This window comes from Petromyzon marinus, chromosome 18 (genome assembly GCF_048934315.1).
Source record: "Petromyzon marinus isolate PM22_M1 ecotype Great Lakes invasive population chromosome 18, UKy_Petmar_22M1.pri1.0, whole genome shotgun sequence".
Classification (NCBI taxonomy): Eukaryota; Metazoa; Chordata; class Hyperoartia; order Petromyzontiformes; family Petromyzontidae; genus Petromyzon; species Petromyzon marinus.
In genome coordinates, this window is record NC_133684.1 from 2,112,467 (window position 1) to 2,133,084 (window position 20,618).

Below are 20,618 nucleotides of genomic sequence, written 5' to 3' on the forward strand. Positions count from 1 at the left end.
ATGCCAGGAGTAAACATTTAATCTGTAATGGTCGCTGGAATTTTAGAAATGCCACATCTTTCCAGGCTTAAGAACAGGCTGGCGCAAATGTGTTTGCCATGCCAACGTACGACAACGTACGGCATGCATTTTTGATTTTTCTTCTTTGTTTTGTTTTTAACGAGCTTAAATATTTCATCTCGTTATTTAAACCGTGAGAGTGGGAGGTTGGCAGTGGGGTGGGTGGGGTGTAGATGATGATGATAGATGGAGGCCGCAGAAGGCCAGCTCTATCAAACTCCACCCACATCGACTCCGTATATGGTCTCTCGCATCTGACTCCGGGAGGAGCCCGGACGGTAGAGGGCACTTGACAGAGGCAAAACAGAAGCACTGGTGTGGTACAACGCGAACGCGCCGACCCACGCGTGCTTCGCCCGCTCGCCAGACACCCACATACAACAACCGCCCAGCCCAGCCCTGCCTCTCACAACTCCAATGCCGTGATTGAGAACTGGGTGCGCGCCACACACTCACTGATCGTATGCGCGCCAGAACGAGAGGCGTCAGTTTTTTTATCTCTCTCTCTCTCCGTCTCTTTAAACCGCGGCCGCGGCGTTTGCGCTCGTAGACCCAAGCGCCAAGGCTCCGCCGTTCATTCCCACGGGCGGATTTTGGAGCGTTTACGCTGAAGGGCGCGGCAGGGCAGATGGGCTCCAGTGAATCTGCACTTCTGGAGGGAGGCACCTTGGAGGAGCTGGCCAACGTTCTGGGCAAGCCCACAACTCTCGCGGAGAGCCTGCTGAGTGCCGCTGAGAGTGCCGAGCGCTCCACGGGGGTTCTGTCAATTTCAGAACTCGGCCAACAACTTCATCACCATCATCAGCAGCAGCAACAGCAGCGGCAGGATGACGAGGAGGAGAGGTGCGTGGGCACGACCAGACGTCCAGGGGGAGACGAGCACGGCGACGCCGTGCAGCAGGTGGTGCATCTCATGAAGACGGAGCAGCGAGAGGACGACGAGGACGACGCGGACCGAGAGCAGCAGCACCACGACGAATGCGGCGGAGTCCCGGGCTCCTCGTCCATCAGCACCCCGTCCACCTACAGCAACGCCGCCTCCACCTACACACCCATGTCCAGCAGCACTCCGCTGGCCACGACCTCCAGCCTGCCGGCGATGGTGCGGCCGTGGAAGCTGGCGGAATATGACCACCACCACCACCAACAACAACAGCAGCACGTTCTTCATCAACACCTCCAGCAGCAGCATCACCACCACCACCACCGTCAGGAGGACGATCAGGAAGAGACGCAGAGCCAGGAGAACGGGGGCCAGCAGCAGCAGCTGCTCGGGAACCAGGGATTGTCCGGACAGCAAGACGCGGGTGGCCACGATGTGCCCGGCGCTTGCTCGGAGAGGCGCTACAAGAGCGAGCCGCTCTCCGTGTTCGTGCCCTCGGCAGGAGGCTACGGACCCCCCCCGGGGCCCAGCTCCGGGGCTGGGTCGGGACCCGGTCCTGGGTCGTTGGGCTCCCCGGACACGTGGTTCCCGCCGCTGATGGTCAACAGGGAGTCACACTACTCCCTCTTCGCCCCGCAGAGGAGTCGCATCGCAGAGGAGTTCTACCACCCGCAGGGCGCGCATCCCTTCCCGGGACTTGGCCGGTGGGTGATCTTTCACTTTCGTTAAGTTGGCGTGGGTCGGAGGACGCGCGCACACACACACACGTGCAGCGCGCGCGCGCAGGTAAATAAGAACAATCGAAGTGGTTTACAGGATGTCAGACGACGACAACATCAACAACAACATCAACAACAACAACAACATCAACAACAACAGCAACAGGCGTGATGTTGCCGCGTTCGCTGCGGGGCACCGTGACAAATCGAATCATAACCCAATGCCGTAAACAACACCGTGGCCTTGAACGGAATGTCTATAAGAGTACCGTGTGTAATAGGCTGAGCTTCGTCCATCTGGTTTTTTTCATAGCACGAGAGATAGCTTTTGTGTGTTGAGCTTTTGTTAATCTCATCGTGGCTTGAAGGGAATTATTGACCAATGGTCAAGAATGATTACGGATCGCGTCTCGGAGGCGGCACGCCTGTGGAGGAGATGGAGCGATAAAACGAGCGGCCTGCGAAAGGGCTGTGTCGGGATAATTACGCCGCAATATCGTTTAGATGTGGCGACGGTTTTTGGGGAAGCCTTTAATCCAGCAGTGGATTGACCATGGCTGATGATGATGATGAAGGGACGGGGTTGGGGGGAGATGCGACTGTCGGCGATGACAACCTTGAGCCATGACGCACGCGGACAAGCCACGTGTCATCATCGACTTGCGGAGCTGCATAGACGTGTGTGTGGGAGCGGTGGCGCAGTGGTTAGCGCGCTGCGCTCACGGAGAAAGAGGGCCACGTGAGCGGGCGAGTGATCTCCTCCCCGAGAACTGATGCAGCGATCGGCGCTGGGGAGACAAAGGCGGTCGGGCGAGATGATGACATCTGCTCATGCGCCCTTCCGCCCTTTAATATGGGCTCGCAAATATAACTTGTTGGCCCAACAGTTTTAAGGCTACACTGGATTTAAAAATAAGTCTGTAATTGTACATGGTTGAATAATATAGTTGGGCAAAGGTTCAAAAGAAAGGTCTACGATCGTTTTTGTTAAAACTAGGTGAGGGGTTGTTTATTTAAAGTCAGATACTAACTTTATTTAGGACGAGGTGACAGCTCATATGGAACCTGGTGAGAGGATTGTTTAGAAGAAAATGAAAACTCATTTGCATGGAGACCTTTGTCCAGTGTAATTCTTTTCACACTTGCTCCCTATTAAATGGAAACTAATCAGACAATGTTTTTTTTTCTTCATGTAACCTGCCACTGGAATGTTTTTTTATTGGGGTATACAATTACATATAAGTGCTGCCGTATTCAATTTGTACAGAATTTATTTTTGTTAACTATCAATTACGTGATTTAGTGGATTAGAGTACCGTGCCGCGATGAATATTGACAATAAAAATAATGGAACCGTTTTATTTCGGGGGGGGGGGGGGGAGGAAGGATAATTGCATTTGGAAAATTGTATCGCACAACCAGAGCCGTACTGTTTTGTTTTGTTTGGTGACGTTAGAAATCTCGTGAGCGACGCATGAGCCCACCGGTGACTTGACCCAGCCGTAGTTCGGTTCGGCCCCAGTCGGCCGCCCTGGTTATTGCGGCTGGTGTGTGAATACGGGATTTCTGCTGCACGGCGGTGGATGTTAACGTTCCGTTACGTGGCTGCGTCGTTGGTCCCAACATTTTCCAAAATGTAAACATTGTATTCGCACATTACCCTGTCGCAATTTCACAAAGTAGATTGCTCCACCCTGGCAGAATATATACGTCTAAAACATTGTGCCTTCGTGACAACCCAGCGCCATGAGAATGGGGCGAATATCAAATGTACTAAATTCTTGTAATTAAAAGTGTGTGATGTTGACTGGGTGGATGACATAGGCAAGAGACCATACAGATTCCTGTGATTTCCTGTTCCAATGAGCATTGAGGCATCGCTCATCAGCTTTACAGCTTAGGAAATTCTGCATTGTCGTGACAGGGGTCAGTTCACCCATAGGATAGCCACTGTTGACTTTCCTTACAGGGATACACATTCTACTGACCGACGGAGGGAGTCAACCCCTCAATAGGATTTGAACTCGCAATCTTCCCGTTTGCTCGACCGCTAAGCCACCTGGCCCGATATATAAATGTGTCTTATGCACTGTCCTATGATCCCAAAGACCCAGGTATAAATCCTTGCCACGCACAGTATATCAGATTTCCCTGGCATCCCCTAGGTTGACTAAAATAGCGACCATGACTACCTAGCATGGACATCTACACCAGCACTGGTCGTGTGCTGGTACTGGCAATGCCACTCTCTCTCTCTGGGTCTCCGATAGCCGCGTACTACGAACAGAGTTTGCCTAAATTGTCCGACTGAGAGTGCGATCTTTGTCTAATTATATAATATGTGGAGATAAAGTCTGTTGTTTTGTTTTCAGTAAAACGTATTTCCAGACCATCAGCAAATTTTCTGTATGTAACTCGACCTGTTTTTACTATCGTATATTTTGATCGTAGGTATATACATAGCCGTGGCCGCTGGTTGCTGCCTTTTTCTGCGATTATCATTTAATGTAAATTTCGTCATACTCTGGGATGGGGAGAGTGGTTATTGGGAGGGTTGTACGTGGATGAGAGCCAGAAAAGTGTTTACAGAGAAGGACGCTAAGGCACGCATCAGCGTGACATGAGGATTGTACATTAGTTTTGTAATAGTCCAACCAAAATTGGGATTTGGAGGGCGGATGGAGGAGCGGCCCAGCAGTTAACACGCTGCACTCTGAACCCTGATATCCACGGCCAGTAATATTTCGACTTGCAGAGCCACCCACTGCCTTGACCGTCCCGTACTAACCAACCAGTGTGGGCAAGTGGAGGTCAACCCCCCCCCCCCCCCCCCCATTGCCAACATGGTTAGGGAAGGCCTTCAAGGCATCGTGCTATTAACAGAGGGGCTGGAGCTTAACTATTGGTTCATCAATTGACGTGTGTGTACCAAATGTCGTAGAAAGAAAAGTCAGTGACATTAGGGGTGGTGTTCTTAGGAAACAAAACAATCTGATGGTATTCAAGTGAGTTAACAGTTTAATTTCAGTAACGCGCATTATAACCCAACCGACCCTTCAAATGCCTACGTGTGTGACGGTGCAATATTTATTTTTTCGCCCATGCGGTGTTCGCACACTCACTCTTTAACGGCAGCGGCACGGACTCTTTAATAATAATAATAAAATACAAAATACTGTACAGAGCGAAGGCAGTTGAATGTCGTTGTTATTGCTGTTGCTTTGTAAACGGAAGGCCGAGTTGGTATGTGTGTGTGTGTGTGCCCGCATCCGTATCAGCGCGCTCGGAGGATTTCCTCCGCTGTCGTTCTTCCAACTTTGACTGCGGTGGGCACTTGCCCGAAGCTTGCGCGTAAGCCGGTGGACGCTCCACCGCCGCAGCCTCTGCTCGTTGTGCCGATGGCGCCACTCTCTTCCTTCCCCGTCGCTGCGAGATACATTCGCGCACACAAAGTCCGCACGTATTTAGATGCGAGCCATTGCCAAGGGGTCGTGTTGCAGTCCACCGTAGGGGCCGAGGGGGCAGGCGGCGTCCTCAAAAAATGGCGTTTATGTGAAACTTTTACACGGAGCGCAAATATTGCGATAGCCGAGCCGTATCCAGAGCTTTCTGGCAAAGGGGAAACATAACAACACTGGGCAGCATATGCCACAGAGGCGGGGATGTCAGAACTTTGTGTTCGTACAGAACTCCCCCCCACCCACCCACCACCCTCGCTTATCTCGAAATCCAGTGGGGAACTTTTGTGGAGCACGTGTGAAACGCGTGGACATTTTTAAGGGGCCACTGGCGTTCGACCAGGACCGTGCATGCATACAGCTTTTCGTTAAAACGACGCGGAGACAACGTTGTGCAAAGGGCCCACTCGGCCGTTGTGCATTGTGCACTAACCGTCGGCAGTTCCTGAAGGACTGCATTGCGGCCCTCTTGCCTGGGGGTCACCATCGAAATTAGTCTGAGTCAATGCGACCGGCTGACATTCAGCGGCAAAAGACCGAGTGGCAACTCGACCGGCTCTGTCTTTATTAGGACTCATCAGTACGGTAGGGTCACCAGTGCTTACTGCTGCAAAGTGTCTGCCTCTGGGAATCATAGATGCAGAGTCTCTACTTTCGACACGAGGCCGAGTATGCATCAGAAAGCGAATAATTCCAAGACAAATATCCTCTATGGCTTCCTACTATCAACACCAGACTATAGAATTTGCAGCTTTGCCTTTCGTAATAATATGGAAAGACTGGAATTGGTTTGATTTAAATTTCCTTTGATCCTGGAAAGGCAGAGAGATCTAGAACTGAAATCATAAGTTAATGCGTGCTACCTGTGTGCAGTGCTCCGTTCAATCATGTTTCTTAAATTATGTTGACGCTTTGGGGAATTGCTATATGTTTGTGCGGGGCGCCATACAAAGAAATACGCGACGATGATAATTAATTCACCGAGCCACTGGTCCAACCTGTACCTTCACTTCACTCCACTGACCTTACCGACCATTGTTGTGAAGTATAATTAATCTAACAACCCCATCTGACATGCCACTGCTCCAGAGACCCTCATCCAGTGGGCCTGCCCATGCCATGTCGAGTGAACCCGAGAGGATATTTGCTCCGCTCGTCCACGTTGAGCCAGGCGCATTTCATCCGTACATCCTCCGCCTTTCGCAGGAGGCCGTGAGAGCACATTGGGAAGCCGATTCTACGAGAGATTCATAAACACACCTCAACCATAAACGTAATTCGATGAGCAGATAATAGTCAACGGTGATGGGCAAAATATTTGCATGTATCAAGTACACACCTGCATGCAGCAATATTCCGTATTCAACTCATCCAATAGTTGTGCCTACTGCGCGTGTAAGAAAAACCCAGCGTTCGCTTGGGCAATTTTGTAAACAAATAGAGCCCTGTGTTTGGGGAGGTAATTCCGCGTAATGTGAGTCGTCTTTCAGAGGATGTGCCGGGCTGGCTCTCCGAGCCTGCCAGACGTGAGCTACCACACACGCGAGTGTGTCTGCAGTAAAATGTTAAAATGCTCTCTCCACCGTTAAAAGATCCCAGGAGAGGACTACCGAGTGGCGGTCGGTGTCTTCCCGAGATTAACTGCTCGCAAAAACGTTGCGAATCCCCAAGGGTGCAGTAGCAGATGAGTCCTGCACTGTGAACTAATGTTTGTCTTGCGTACAATGAGGATATTAATTGTTACTGCTAAGCATGTGCGCATTGTAATTCACATGCACATGCTGATGTGGGGGTCAGTGGTTAGCGCACTGCACCATGAATACAGCGAACAGGAGTTTGATCCCGGCCACGGCTAATATCAATGGTGAGTCATATCGGAACCATTCCTGGCTCTCTCCCCCGCCTCACCAACCCACAGTGTCCATTGTTTGTAAAGTATAGTAACAAAAAATCCCTGCCTGACATAGTGTGGGAAAGACTTAATCCAATAATGGATTGACAAAAGTACGTCAATAGATATTTGTTAATTTAGCTTTTGTGGTGTGGGAAGAAGTGGTGCAATGGCTAACTCGCTGTTCTACAGCACCGGTTATCCTAAGTTCAGTTCCTGGCCATGGCTAACATCGGTGGAGCATGACATCGGAATCAGACCCGAGTGCCCGATTTGCCAACCCGCACCTAGCAGCGTGGTGAAGTATGGTCAAACAATCCCCATGGCTGGCCCGATGTCGGGAGGCCTTCATCCAGTGGTAGATTTGACAAAGTCCCGTAAATTATTATCATTATACTAAAGCGAATAATGATGCAAAATGAATATATTGCATTGTCTGTCTGAGATACCATTCTTTACGATTCCTTACTGTAGTTTAAAAAACGTAACATGCATTTTTTTCAGCGTGCACTTTGAATGGATCCTGACATTCCAATTATCTTCTATGGACTTGATAAATGAACTAGCCTCCCCAAACGGTTAAACAAGCTCTTAATTGAAAGCCACTAATCCATATTTTCCTTATTTCACCAAGGAACTCTTGGCTACGCACATCACTGCTTGGTTATTTAGCACAGCAGGCCACTGTGACATTAATTATACTTGCACAGAGTTGAAACATTTTCTTTTCAGACGATTTTTTTGCTCTGCGGAGGAATGGCAAGCAGAGGAAATTGATTTCACATTCCAGTGAGTGGAGTGCACCAATGTCGCGTGGGATCGAGTCTTATCCGTCTTTGGGTCGTCATTGCTGACATTTCAGCAACCGTTGGCGTCGTTTCCAGCCTCACGCGGTTTTCTGCCGCACTTGCCATGGATGGTACACTTTATAAGCTTTGTTTTTCTGTCATCGTCAGAGTGGGTTTCACCGTCACCGGAACGATATCTACGAATCTAAAATTGTACTAAAAACGTGCAGAAAAAAACTGAAGAAAACCACCCAAATATATATCTCTTTTTCGCATCTTGATTTCCTGCGTTTATTAAAGTTAAGAGGCGACACCACAATTTGATCACTCCACGAATCGCCACAACTTAGGGAATCAAGATTCACTTCAGCAATCAATACTGTGGATGGATATCACGGTGCCACGCAGAATCCCTAGAGGCGGCCGGGTCCGTGTGAATTAACGACGCACGACGGCAGACGCGAATCGCAGACGCGCGACCTGGCGTCCCACGTGCTGGAGGCCCAAGAATCGAATTGAATCGATGCATTATCATATACATAGCATTAGTAATTTATAATTCACAGCCTCCTCTGTTAAAACCCAACGCCTCTCCGACGCCGTGGCGGCCATTGGGTTTATTTGGCCACACATCACCACGCTGTTGGTCTTCCATTGGTAAAAGTGGAGGGTGGGATGGCGTTGGAGTGAGGGGGGCAACGGGCAGGAACAATTGGGACATCATCCGCCACTGATGTTAGCCGGGAAGTCGAACTCTGCTTGGCGAGTTTGCATCGCAGTGCGTTAACCGCTGCGCCGGCGTCCCTCCCCCCCCCGCACCCCCGGATTCATCGTCTCCCGCTTATTATTATTTAAGCAACAACATATTTTTTTATTTAAAGCTTTCGTGACTGCAGGGATTCATATTCGTGGTTCTTTCGGTAAAGTCATGTAGAAGGGAAACAATTAAATAAAAAAATATATAAAACAATAAAATTCTCACGACGTTTCGACTGCAACGCAAGCAATCATCATCAGGTGTGAAAACCACGACAAGAAAATTTGAAAAAGTGGCGGTTATTTTTTTACGTTAGCACCACGGAGAGCGATTTGACAGTTTGTTCAGATGGACGAGTCCATCTATGTTCGGAAAAGAGAAGGGGGGAGACGAAAAATAATGGATGCGATCTGAAAGCCACCGTAAGTGTGAACAATCAATTAAGACCCGAAATGGTTTATCATATCCTTCCAATGATTGCTAAGCCTGAATCCATCTTCTCGATTGAAATTGTCTCTGTGTTTGTATATGTGGATAGCCCCATGAACGAATCTCTCATGGTAGCCAGATGGCTTGCAAAGAACCTCTGTCTTGGAGAAGTCAATGTCATGTGAACCTACTGAATTATAACAGTGATCTGCCACGGCCGAGGTGTTGGTCCTACCGTGTTTCAGGTCTGCTTTGTGTTCACGAATGCGGTCCGAGACATGTCGTTTGGTTTCTCCAATGTAATTTTCTGGCTTAGCAATCATTGGAAGGATTTGATAAACCATTTCGGGTCTTAATTGATTGTTCACGCTTAAGGTGACTTTCAGACCGCATCCATTATTTTCGCCTCCCCCCTCCTCTTTTCCGAACATAGATGGGCTCGTCCACCTGAATAACTTCCAAATCGCTCTCCGTGGTGCTAACGTTAAAAAAACGCCAATTATTTCAAGTTTTCTTGCTGTGGTTTTCACACCTGATGATGATTGCTTGTGTTGCAGTCGAAACGTCATGATAATTTTATTGTTTTATATATATTTTAATTATTTTATTGTTTCCCTTCTACGTGACTTTACCGAAAGAACCAAGAATAACAGCATATTTGTTTATTCTACCAAATTTAACCCAAGCTATGGTACTAACATCGATATGGCATGCATGCCAATAAATAAGTCTTTGTGTTTTATATTCTGTTGGAGGGTGGCGGTGCTCGTCAGCTGCTTGGCTACAAATAGCAATGCACACGCAAAGTACCATATTTTTTATATATTTTTTGTCGATTGACTCGACAAAAGCTATGATGAGAACCGTTGCAAATGCATTTCGGTGGGTTTAAGTAACTCGCCATCGATTTTCAGTGGCATTTGCTTCATCAGCAACGTACGATGAATACATATTTGGCTATCGCTCGGTCTAGGGCACTGTAATGAGTCCTTGTCTGTCGGCGGAGGCAACTTCGGTCAGTAGCAGCTCCCCCGATGCCACCGAGTGCAACGATGCCTTCATGATCCGCGCGGCACTGCCGTGGCGAAACCGAGATGAAGCACAGATGCCTCGTTGAACTTTTGTTGACGCCTCGCGCGGTTCGATTGGATCCCCGTGGCTGCTCGCAATGGCTCTGGCAGAAGGGAACATCCAGCGGATTACAGCAATCACATTTTCAAAGATATCGCCCCGTGCTCAATACAGTGAAAAGACTTTCTGAATTGAGGTCAAATACATAATTTGGATTTTTTGTGTAAAGATCGAAACAATTTTAAAGGATCTATTGTCTGAAAATCAGACACGTATGATGTGCTGCTACAATGTGCCTTGATACAATTCTCCTCAGAGCAGCTGCCATAAACCCGCACTGGTCACATCTATTTAATTTTTTTTTGGCCCTCAGGATATTCCATTTGGAAATGCGGTGTTAAGCTTTGACCGTGTTCATAGGATTCAACGTTACTTTATCCATCTTGTGCTGCCCTCGCTGACAGTACATCACATTGATGCGGAGGCTGGGGGTGGAAATATCTGCTCAAAGTTCATTGTTGGTACATGATTGCGGCTGTTCAATGTTGCCTGCAGCTCTCCAGGCCCTGCTGCGGCCTTTTGAAATGATGGACATTGGCACGGTATCAGATGTTTATTTTAGCGGCCCGTCAACGCTTTTTCACCTGCAGAAAGCTGCCAGAAAGTCGTGCCGAATGAAATTCAAATTCTCACTCGAGTCTCGAACTGTTTCGTCTTGCCCGTCATGTTTGTAATAAGTAGGACCTCTAAATTTTGATTTAAAGCTTTCGTGACTGCAGGGATTCATATTCGTGGTTCTTTCGGTGACTTTACCGAAAGAACCACGGATAAGTAGGACCTCGTATACATTTTTGCGTGGGATGAGGTTTTTATTTTTTTGGGTGCGTCACCGCACACCCGCGGGAAATTCCACGGCAACGGAATTACAGCACGGGCCCAAAAACTTCGCCATCGCAAAAATGTAATTTGTGAGCTTCATTTGCACTTTAATGGCCCTCTAATTACTCTTACGCAGCACGCCGGTGCAGTGCATAAACGAACGCATGTCACCGGCGTGACAGACGTCCCCGTCTTCATTTCGTTACCGCAGCATTGCCCCCACAGACCTGTTGTCGTGCCGTCAGTCTGTGGCCTCTCTCCCCACAGATTCATCCAGCCCCTTCCCTCCCTGCGTTGTTCTTCTAATCCATGAATGGCCTCTGAATTATCTTCCGCCTGCCTTCGTCAGCTTCTCGTGCATTCTCTCCGTCTTTACTCCGTAGTTTACTTTGTCCGTCGCTGTCCCGCAGATAATTCTCTCTCGTCTCTCTTCACGGGCTCTTCTCACGACATCGCCCGAGCCATCCGCCCCCCCCTCCCCACCTTGATTTATGTGGATGTAACATCGGCGATCCCCTGACCATTATTTCTTCGCCGTTCGTACTGAGAGACTTTAAACATATAGGATATCTACTGACCGTAGATGTTTACTGTAAAACAGCTGAGAGTGAATAAACAGGCCTCGTGGGCTACCAGCGCAGTGCGAGTGGAGAGTTCATTTGAGCCATTTGGTTCGGCAAGAGATAAAAGTTATTGAAAGTACAACGAGCTAAAAAAAAAATCCATACTCATAACGAGACGATAAGACACGTCACGATGCATCTACGCATAATTTGAATTGATTAGAGCACTCATGATACGTGTATCGAATCACGATTGCTGGAATCCCCTATTTACAGCGTATGCCAATGCCATACCAATGTTGGACACCGGACAAAGAGTGGAAGGATAGCAGTGAGATGGGGAGACAGTATGAGGCAATGTACCGCACACAAGAGGAAGAGGAAACGAGAAACGCAGCGCCAACTCAACATTGCATTCAGGACAGATACGGTGCACAAGATGCACAGGGTGCCCGCGGGAGAAACCAAATTAACTAGACCGTGCGAATGGAAGACACAAGTACGGAGAACAACACAATCACAGACAACAACACAACACAAGTACAGACAACAACACAACACAATCACAGACAACAACACAACACAGACAACAACACAAGTACAGACAACAACACAACAGTACTAATGGTATGGCAGGAATAAGGCGACAACAGAAAACCCCACGACGTTTCTGAATCGCAATTGGCGACGCTTCCGTGATTATTAATCGCGCGCTTGGGGCGCGAGGTGTTGTTGTGCATCGTGACAATGGTGACGCGCCACAATGTGTGTGTACAATGTGTGTGTACAATGTGTGTGTGCACACCACAATGTGTGTGTACGCACACACATGTGTGTGTGTACACACACATGTGTGTACGTACACACATGTGTGTGTACACCACAATGTGCGTGTACAATGTGTGTGTGTACGCACACATGTGTGTGTACACAATGTGTGTGTACACAATGTGTGTGTACAATGTGTGTGTGTACACACACATGTGTGTGTACTGTGGTGTACACACACATATGTGTGTGTACACCACAGTGTGTGTACACCACAATGTGTGTGTACAATGTGTGTGTGTACACACACATGTGTGTGTACACCACAATGTGTGTGTACACCACAATGTGTGTGTACACCACAATGTGTGTACACTACAATGTGTGTGTACACAATGTGTGTGTACACTACAATGTGTGTGTACACCACAATGTGTGTGTACACCACAAGCACCACAATGTGTGTACACCACAATGTGTGTGTACAACACAATGTATGTGTACACCACAAACACCACAATGTGTGTACACCACAATGTGTGTGTACAACACAATGTGTGTGTAAACCACAAACACCACAATGTGTGTACACACAATGTGTGTGTACACCACAATGTGTGTGTACACCACAATGTGTGTGTACACAATGTGTGTGCACAATGTGTGTGTACACCACAATGTGTGTACACCACAATGTATGTGTACACACAATGTGTGTGTACAATGTGTGTGTACACCACAATGTGTGTGTACACCACAATGTGTGTGTGCACAATGTGTGTGTATACACTAAGCAGACTCAAGTCTGCTTATTACTTGGATTGGAGACTTGCTTTTGATGATCACCTATTGCTGAGTTGGACAGGAGATGGTAGTACAGGAATGGATTTTTGAATCCATCGGTGGTGAGTACGTTTTCTCCACATACTGTGGCTTCCTCCATTACAACGCCCAACTGAGAATGGGAAGCTCCTTTTCACAGATGACCTGTCGGGACAGGTCAGAACTTCACCACAACGAACAGTGCAAAAACACGGCGGGAGTCAAAATGGAAACGGCCAAACATCATAATTATTTCGGCTTAAAACTTTCGTGACTGCATGAATTCATATTCTTTGGTTCTTTCGGTAAAGTCACGTAGATAGAAGAAAATAATAATAATAAATAAAGTGAGTAAATAAAAATGAAATAATTAGCAAAGAAACAGGAACCAAAAAAACCCACGACGTTGCGATCGCCACACAAGCCATCGTCATCAGGGGAAAATAAATGAATGCAGGATGCTGCCGAGAAAGAGCATTGAGACTCCACGTTTCCCGGGCAAGTGAATAAACGGAGGCATTTATTGCCATTATTATTTAAAACATTGAGTATACGCACAGGGAGGGGAGAGTGAATGCGAGCACTGTGCCTCACGTTGGGTGGCCTGCAGGGAGGAGAGGCAGCAGTGAGCAGGGTGGCCGTGGTTCTGTAGCATTGAAAATCGACAACTAAAATGTTGCGCTGACGTCGTCTGTGGAAGAATAATCACGATTTTTTTAATTGCGGTGTGGACGCAATGGCAGACATTGCTCTGGGCAGGAAGTTCTGTGAGCTGCCGCGTTTTCCCTACGCAATTAGTCAAAGTATTTTTACGCTGTTGTGCCAGTCTTTATATCTATTGGCATCCAAAATGCGGACATCATCTTCGGAGGAGTGTCACTTATTGGCACTTTATGGCACCTCGCCACGCTCTTCGATCTCGACGTAATATCTTTTGAAACGTGAAGTCGATTTGGGGATGGTTGCAACGCTGCCTCTCTGCAAACTGTCTCCGTAACTCTTTCAAGAAAAACCGCAGCTGTACATTTTACAATTGTCTCTTTGTTTTTTATCATTTTACTTTGAGCAAATCTTCTCCATCGTGAAGGCTGCGATTGTAGTGGGAGGTGCCCTTAATGTAATGGTTTAACATTTTAAAGATTGTTTTTTTTTTGCTTCATCTTTGCGTGATTTAAAATGCGCCGTGAGTGTTCTCGCTCTGGGCCATTTCATCATCAGGTCCTGCACTTTGAATGATTAAATTAGATTCATAACTCTGTACTCTTACACGTAATATAGTTTTTGTTTTGAATTTAAAAGCTATTAAATGTCTTCGCTGTTGTACTAAAAAAAAAAAACATTTTAAATGTTTGTTTTGTTTCTCTTTTGGAATACATTGTTCGTTACATTGCTCATCGCCATCATTGTGATGGTCATCTTAATGACATCCTTCCGGTGTTGGTAAATCGAGTACCACTTGGTGAGGCTGCATCACACAGCAGAAAGTCAATGTCGGTAGTTCTGTGAATATGCTCCTCCCCACCATAGAAATGTGGAATTTGCCCCATTAACCACTAGCGTACGACTGTCAATGGGGATCGATCTATGCATTGTTCCACTGCTAATAGGAATAATTTACGTGCAATCTATGAAAAAATATCAACATCATCATCAGCCTTGGGCACAATGTATGCATTTTTTTACGTAAATGTTACATTTATTCTAATACAGGGAATACAACTGCATACAGTGGACAGAAACAAAATACAAACGATCTGAATGAGACAGTACAACTTAATAACAAATGGATTTCAGAAACTACTTTTTCATCCGAAATCACGCGAGTTTATCGCACACCGCGGGTGGTGCTGCTGCTGCTTCCCGCTGCTGGGGGAGGGTGACGTTATACGTGGCTGGGAGGGACGAGTGATTCTTTTTTATTTCGGAAGGTGAGCCTCGAAGGACACACTCAACATCCTGTCATGTAACAAAAATATATGTATTATAAGCGGGACATTTCTGGTTGCAAGACAGCGTGCAATTAACACGAACGTGACGTCTTAATAATTAACATTATTGTGGATGAGCGTTATTAATTAGATGTGCTTTCAAATGTTACTTAAATAAGTCCGCGCTGGCAGATGTCTTTAGCGTTCGTCGGCGGGGCAAGTCCAGGTTTTGAGAGAGGCCCTGTCGCCCTATGTAAAACTAGTTATAAGAATGGAAATAAAACAGGCGTTAAGATGTTAAAGCACCAAACTGAAACCTTTTTGCAAAGAACCATGTCTGCATTAACCACAGATACTTGTGGTGAAAATACAAACAATAAACATGCTATGGCAGTATATCCATCGTCTTTGAAACTGATTGGTCCGCACCAGAGACAGCTTTCTTTAGAGGCTAGTCTCAAACAGTGTTAGACCAGAGGACGCCAAAAGGCGAACAGCACAAAGACAATGCACTATCAGGGTAATGAGGGGTCGGGGTTAGCAGCTACATCATGGGACCTCCTTTGCCAGTGTCAAAATATAAGGATAGGTTTTCCCCTTTTTTGCCATGTGAACAAGGTGTTCCTGAAATCACATAAATAGCCATTAGTTTAGACACGAATCCCGGTGTCAATCCATGCGATATTTTACAAGCGACAAGTACGAATCTAAATTCTACATGCTGATATATTTCCAACCGACACAAGGCTTGCGACAGAGGAAGAACAATAAAGCTTATTTTAGTTCCGGCTGCTGCTGAACAATGGCTGTGGTGTTTTAAAAAGATGCGTAACCTTTCCTTTCATTATGCAAACCGTCAAGACATGGGTGTGCATGAAAGTGCACAACATTTCCCTGGGGAATAAAAATGGGATATTGATACGTTTTAAACTGATACATCTCCCTTTTAATTATAATTTTATTTTTATTATCATTAACATATACTTTAAGCAATTAAGGGTCAGTATCCCAAAGTTATCATCTTATTATTTGTCGTCGTAATTGTCATCGCCATTATTGATATCATCAGTCATCATCAGTGTAATAGTTGACATCCACATTGTCCTCATCATCATTATCAGTCATCGTCATGGTTGTCATAAGTGTTATACATAATGAGGATCATCAGCAGCTGCATTATCATGGTCACTGTCGTAATTGTCATCGTAATCAGCGTCATTGTCATCATCATCATCAGCCAGCTGCGGCTTTTATGCCAGCACTGATGCTTCATAAATATGCACGAGATGAGAATTGTGAATTGTCAAGGTCAGCGTAACTTGCGGGATAAACCAGTTCTTAAATTTCATCATTAACAAAAAGAGAGAGATGCATCCTCGCCACAGTCTGCGCTGTTTATTCGTTTCCGTCGCGTTTGCCGAGTTTCCCCGTCCTTTGGGACGTCCTCGTTGGTATTCAGCGGAGAGAGAGAGGTCGCTCCGAATTATTTACGCAAAAAAAAAGTGTCGTCGGCTCAAATTACTGCGAAACAGTCGCATCCACGTTCAAACATATCGATTGTAGAGTTGGTAAACGTATCAAAACCTCGTGGAAAAAAATATTTATACAGTTTTTTTTTTCATTGGCATTAACTCATGCAAATCTGCTTCAGGGCTGACTATTTTAGGATGACCAGGCGGATGTTACCTTTCCTCCGTATTCAAATTGCTGCCATACAGTGGTGTGAGTGCTCAAATATATCAATTGCAGAATTTGCAAAAAATAACAAAAATCTTTAATTTGCTATTTTTTTTTTCCATTGACGTTAACTCACGCGAATCTGATTTCGCGGCTGACTATTTATCTATCCCCGCCCGCATCATCAGGCGGATATTACCATCCCTCCGGATCCATCGGGATGCTGCTGCAGTGGCGTAACGGTTCGCACACTGGCATTGGAATCCAGAGGTCGCCTGTTTGATTCCATCTCAACAGTTGAAACAGTGGGGGGGGGAAGTTTCTTAAATGCCTCCGCCTCCGTGTCCACCCAGCGGTAAAAAAACCCCCAAAAAATGAGTTCTCCATAATGGTGCCAAATGACAGGTTACGCGTCGTGGGGTAATGGGTGGGGTACTTCCACTCCTTGCAAGACACCCGGCCAGTATGGGAGGGGAGAAAAAAAATTCCCTCTGGAGGAGCTCTTTGTCGAGCTCCCTCGAGTGAAGGCACTTCTGCCAGCAGTGGCGTGAGCCAGCAATTGCAGGGCTCCACTTTGCCTATATTTATAATACGACTTTTTATACCGTTGGTTGTCAATTGGGGCTTATAGCTCGAGAACCAAGAGTAGCCCAAGGGTGAGCCATGAAGAAAACATCAGCAAAGAGATGTGTATTTGTTTTTGTTGGGGGGGGGGGGAGGGGTGAGCACGACCTAACCTACAGTGTGGAAGATGAAACGACACGTTTCACCGCGTGACGTCAGCGTTTTGCGAACACTCTCGAATTGAAATATCAGTTTAACACGGAGCAGGCTTTAGTGACCAGTATAATTCATAATAGAGGTTTTTGGGTTAGATCGCGTAAGTATCAATGTCTCATAACCCTCCACCACCCCAAACAGCGAGTAAGGTTTGTCACGTAAACAAAACGTGCCAATTAATTTCTACGTAAGCCCACCACCGGTGTGTTGGAGAGTAGAATAATACATCCACAATATTTACAATTTGAGTACGAAATTTCGCCGGTAATTAGTAACTATTTGTCACGTTTTGTTTACGTAACAAACCTTGCTGGCTGTGTCGGGCGGTTGAGGGTTACGACACATTAATACTGACGCAATATAACCCAAAAGCCTTTATTATTTTTTATTAATTTAAATGTTTCAAATCACTGTCGTTACGCCATCGCTTAACGGAAAACAGTTTTCATCGCTGTACCACTTTCGGCGCTTTGAAATGCACGTTTGTTTATTTCTCCCATCGTTTCCCATTTTTAAAACACGAACCAAAAATAGTCCCGAGTGTGGGTCCCCTGTTTACACGGCGGCCTTCCTGTGTACTCTACAGTAGGCTGCCGTGGCAAACCGGTGCCCCCCCGAAGACACACAGCCAAAGGCCAGCCTTCATAATGTTACTTTAAACGCCAAGTGAAAAAGATGCGTGAGAAACCATTGAGATGGGGAATATCTCTTGCAGCCAGGGGTCGAATGATGTGGACGAAGGCTCTCGAGACACCGAGAGCTGGGTATAAAAATAAACGTTCATCTACAGCGACACATCTGAGACGGCTGCTATGCTTATCCAGATGAGACTCATATTTTTCTACTTATCTCAACGCTGATAAAAAAAAGTATTTGCCAATGTTTCATTCATTACTCCTCGCTATTGTATAACATATCTATCTATTGTCAGCTTTCAGGGGGAACATGCTGATAGACCATCATTACATTAATCCATTTTATATTCACTCCTGGACTAAAGGCCATGCTCTCGTGATCCCTCACAGTCCTGAGATGCCACAGAGCCACCTCGCTTCTCCGCGTGAGCTGATTTCATCGCTCCTTCTCTGTGACCATTGCCCTCTCAAGCCCGTTCCGTCCTCTGGCTGCCATTCTGTCACCAGTTCCGTCCATCGACCGTCATCCCCTCTAGAAACGCGTGCCACCCAAGCCCATTTAGTTTCACCACTGTCACCACGATGTCTTTCATTTGTAATTTTTTTTCCTGATCCACGTGTTCCTCTTACCGTCTCTCAGTGTAATTGGCAGCATACAATAGTCCGTGCCTATTTGAGTTCTCTTCAGCTTCTCTACTTATGTCACGGTAGTAGATAATACACACTGATTGAAAATGTTCTTCTTTAGGTACTCTGATATGTTTGCTTTTTTCCATCGTGTTCAGTTTTTGTTCAAAAGTACCGTACTCCAAACGGCTCGGTTCAACTTTTTTATTTAACCATATTGCTTTTGATCTGCAGTTATTAATTCTCATATACGGCATACATCGATATACAATGCAATCGTCCAATCTCTTACAACCCAATACAAAATACGTTTTTAATTATTAAGACGTTTATAATTATGGAACTGCTACACTGAGATTCATGAAAATGTTTTATAACTAAATGCAACAGAGGAAGAGTCGGGTGTTTGTGGTGATACGGGATGCATTTATTTTCATTGGGATTGGAGAAATGAAGGCGCAGAGATACACCATGACAATATTAACCATCTCAGATTAATTATTGGGCTACACAGTCCTTTTCATAAGCGATGGCAATGAACTACAGGTGGTGGATTGAAGGTCCTCGGAAAGAAGAAGGAGGGGCCTGCGTGGTGAGGCTGAAAATAAATGGGAGCAAAATGAAACTCCTTTAAAACAACATTCTTTGGGTGTTTCGGTAAAGTCGCGTAGATAGGTTCAAAGAAAATAACAGAAAACTACAACGTATCGATCGCAACACAAGCGGTCGTCTTTAGGAAAGGGGGTTAACCTCTTAAGGCAAACTGTTTATAAAGGTTTGAAATGGGCGTAGCCCAAATGTCAGCAGCATGTGCGGGGCAGCTAATGTTAATGTAAGTGATGGTAGTAATGGGCAACGGCGTCGCTGCTGGTGGGTTTCCACCAATTAAAGGGCTGCCAAGTAATCATTGCACCTCGCTTTACACACTCACACTGTTGACGGTGGAGGTTGCTGCTAGAGGTGATGGTACTCGTAGAGGGCCATGCCGGCACTGGTGGTGAGCTGCCACTAGTAAAGGGCTACTGCTCGTGGTGATGATAGTAGTGGGCAGCGATGGTCCTGGTGGTGGGCTTCCATCAATTAAAGGGCTGCCATGTCTGAAATGGAAACACTACAGCCAGTTATGACTTAAACTGGTTGATAACGTCCTTCCAGTGATCGCTGAGTTTGTACCCATCTTCTCGGTTGAAATTGTGTCTGTGTCTGTATATATGGATGGCTTCATGAACTAATCTTTGTTGATAGCCAGTGGGTTTGCAAAGTACCTTCGTCTTAGAGAAATCAGTTTCGTGTTAGCCCACCGCATTAAAACAATGATCAGCCATGGCCGAGGTATCCTTTACAACAAGTCCGCTGGACAAAAGGATTATTTGGAGGGACACAACTTACAATGAATCTTGATTTGAAGTTTTCGTGACTGCAGAATTCTATAATCTTTGGTTCTTTTGGTAAAGTCACGTAGTTAGATTTGTTTTATTTTATTTTATTTCTAACCGCTTGTGCTGAGATCGAAACGTCGTGATTTGTTTTATCTTATTTTTAACTACGTGACTTTACCAAAAGAACCAAAGAACTTGCAATGAGTTATGAACTAAGGAATGATGACTTTCTTACCGAGTGAAATTAAGTATTCCATTGTGCCACTTCCATTAAGCACATGAGCACACATTGACGGTAACAGTAATAGTTTAAAGAAAAGTAATTAGGCTCTGATGGGGCTCTTGCTTTTGTGATCGCACGGACAAGTTGGTAGATTGCGCTTTATTACTTCAGCAAGACCTGGCCACACTTGCATATCGTATTCAGTGTTGACGCCGCAGTAAGAGACACATTTCATCCGCGGAACCAGACGGCACAAGGCAGTGTTCCATCCTTAAACGCGT

At 46.1% G+C, this 20,618-nt stretch overlaps 1 protein-coding gene across 3 annotated transcripts in view; it reads left to right on the forward strand.

Annotated features, from left to right (window-relative positions):
* Positions 1-320: 320 nt before the first annotated feature.
* LOC103091784 (mineralocorticoid receptor) overlaps positions 321-20,618 on the forward strand; it is a 131,980-nt gene continuing 111,682 nt past the window's right edge. For all 3 annotated transcript variants that reach the window (XM_032956467.2, XM_076067781.1, XM_076067782.1), the window contains exon 1: positions 321-1,647. In XM_032956467.2, coding sequence (XP_032812358.2) covers positions 689-1,647 — 959 coding nt within the window. In that variant the 5' untranslated portion in view covers positions 321-688. The remainder of the gene's footprint in view (positions 1,648-20,618) is intronic.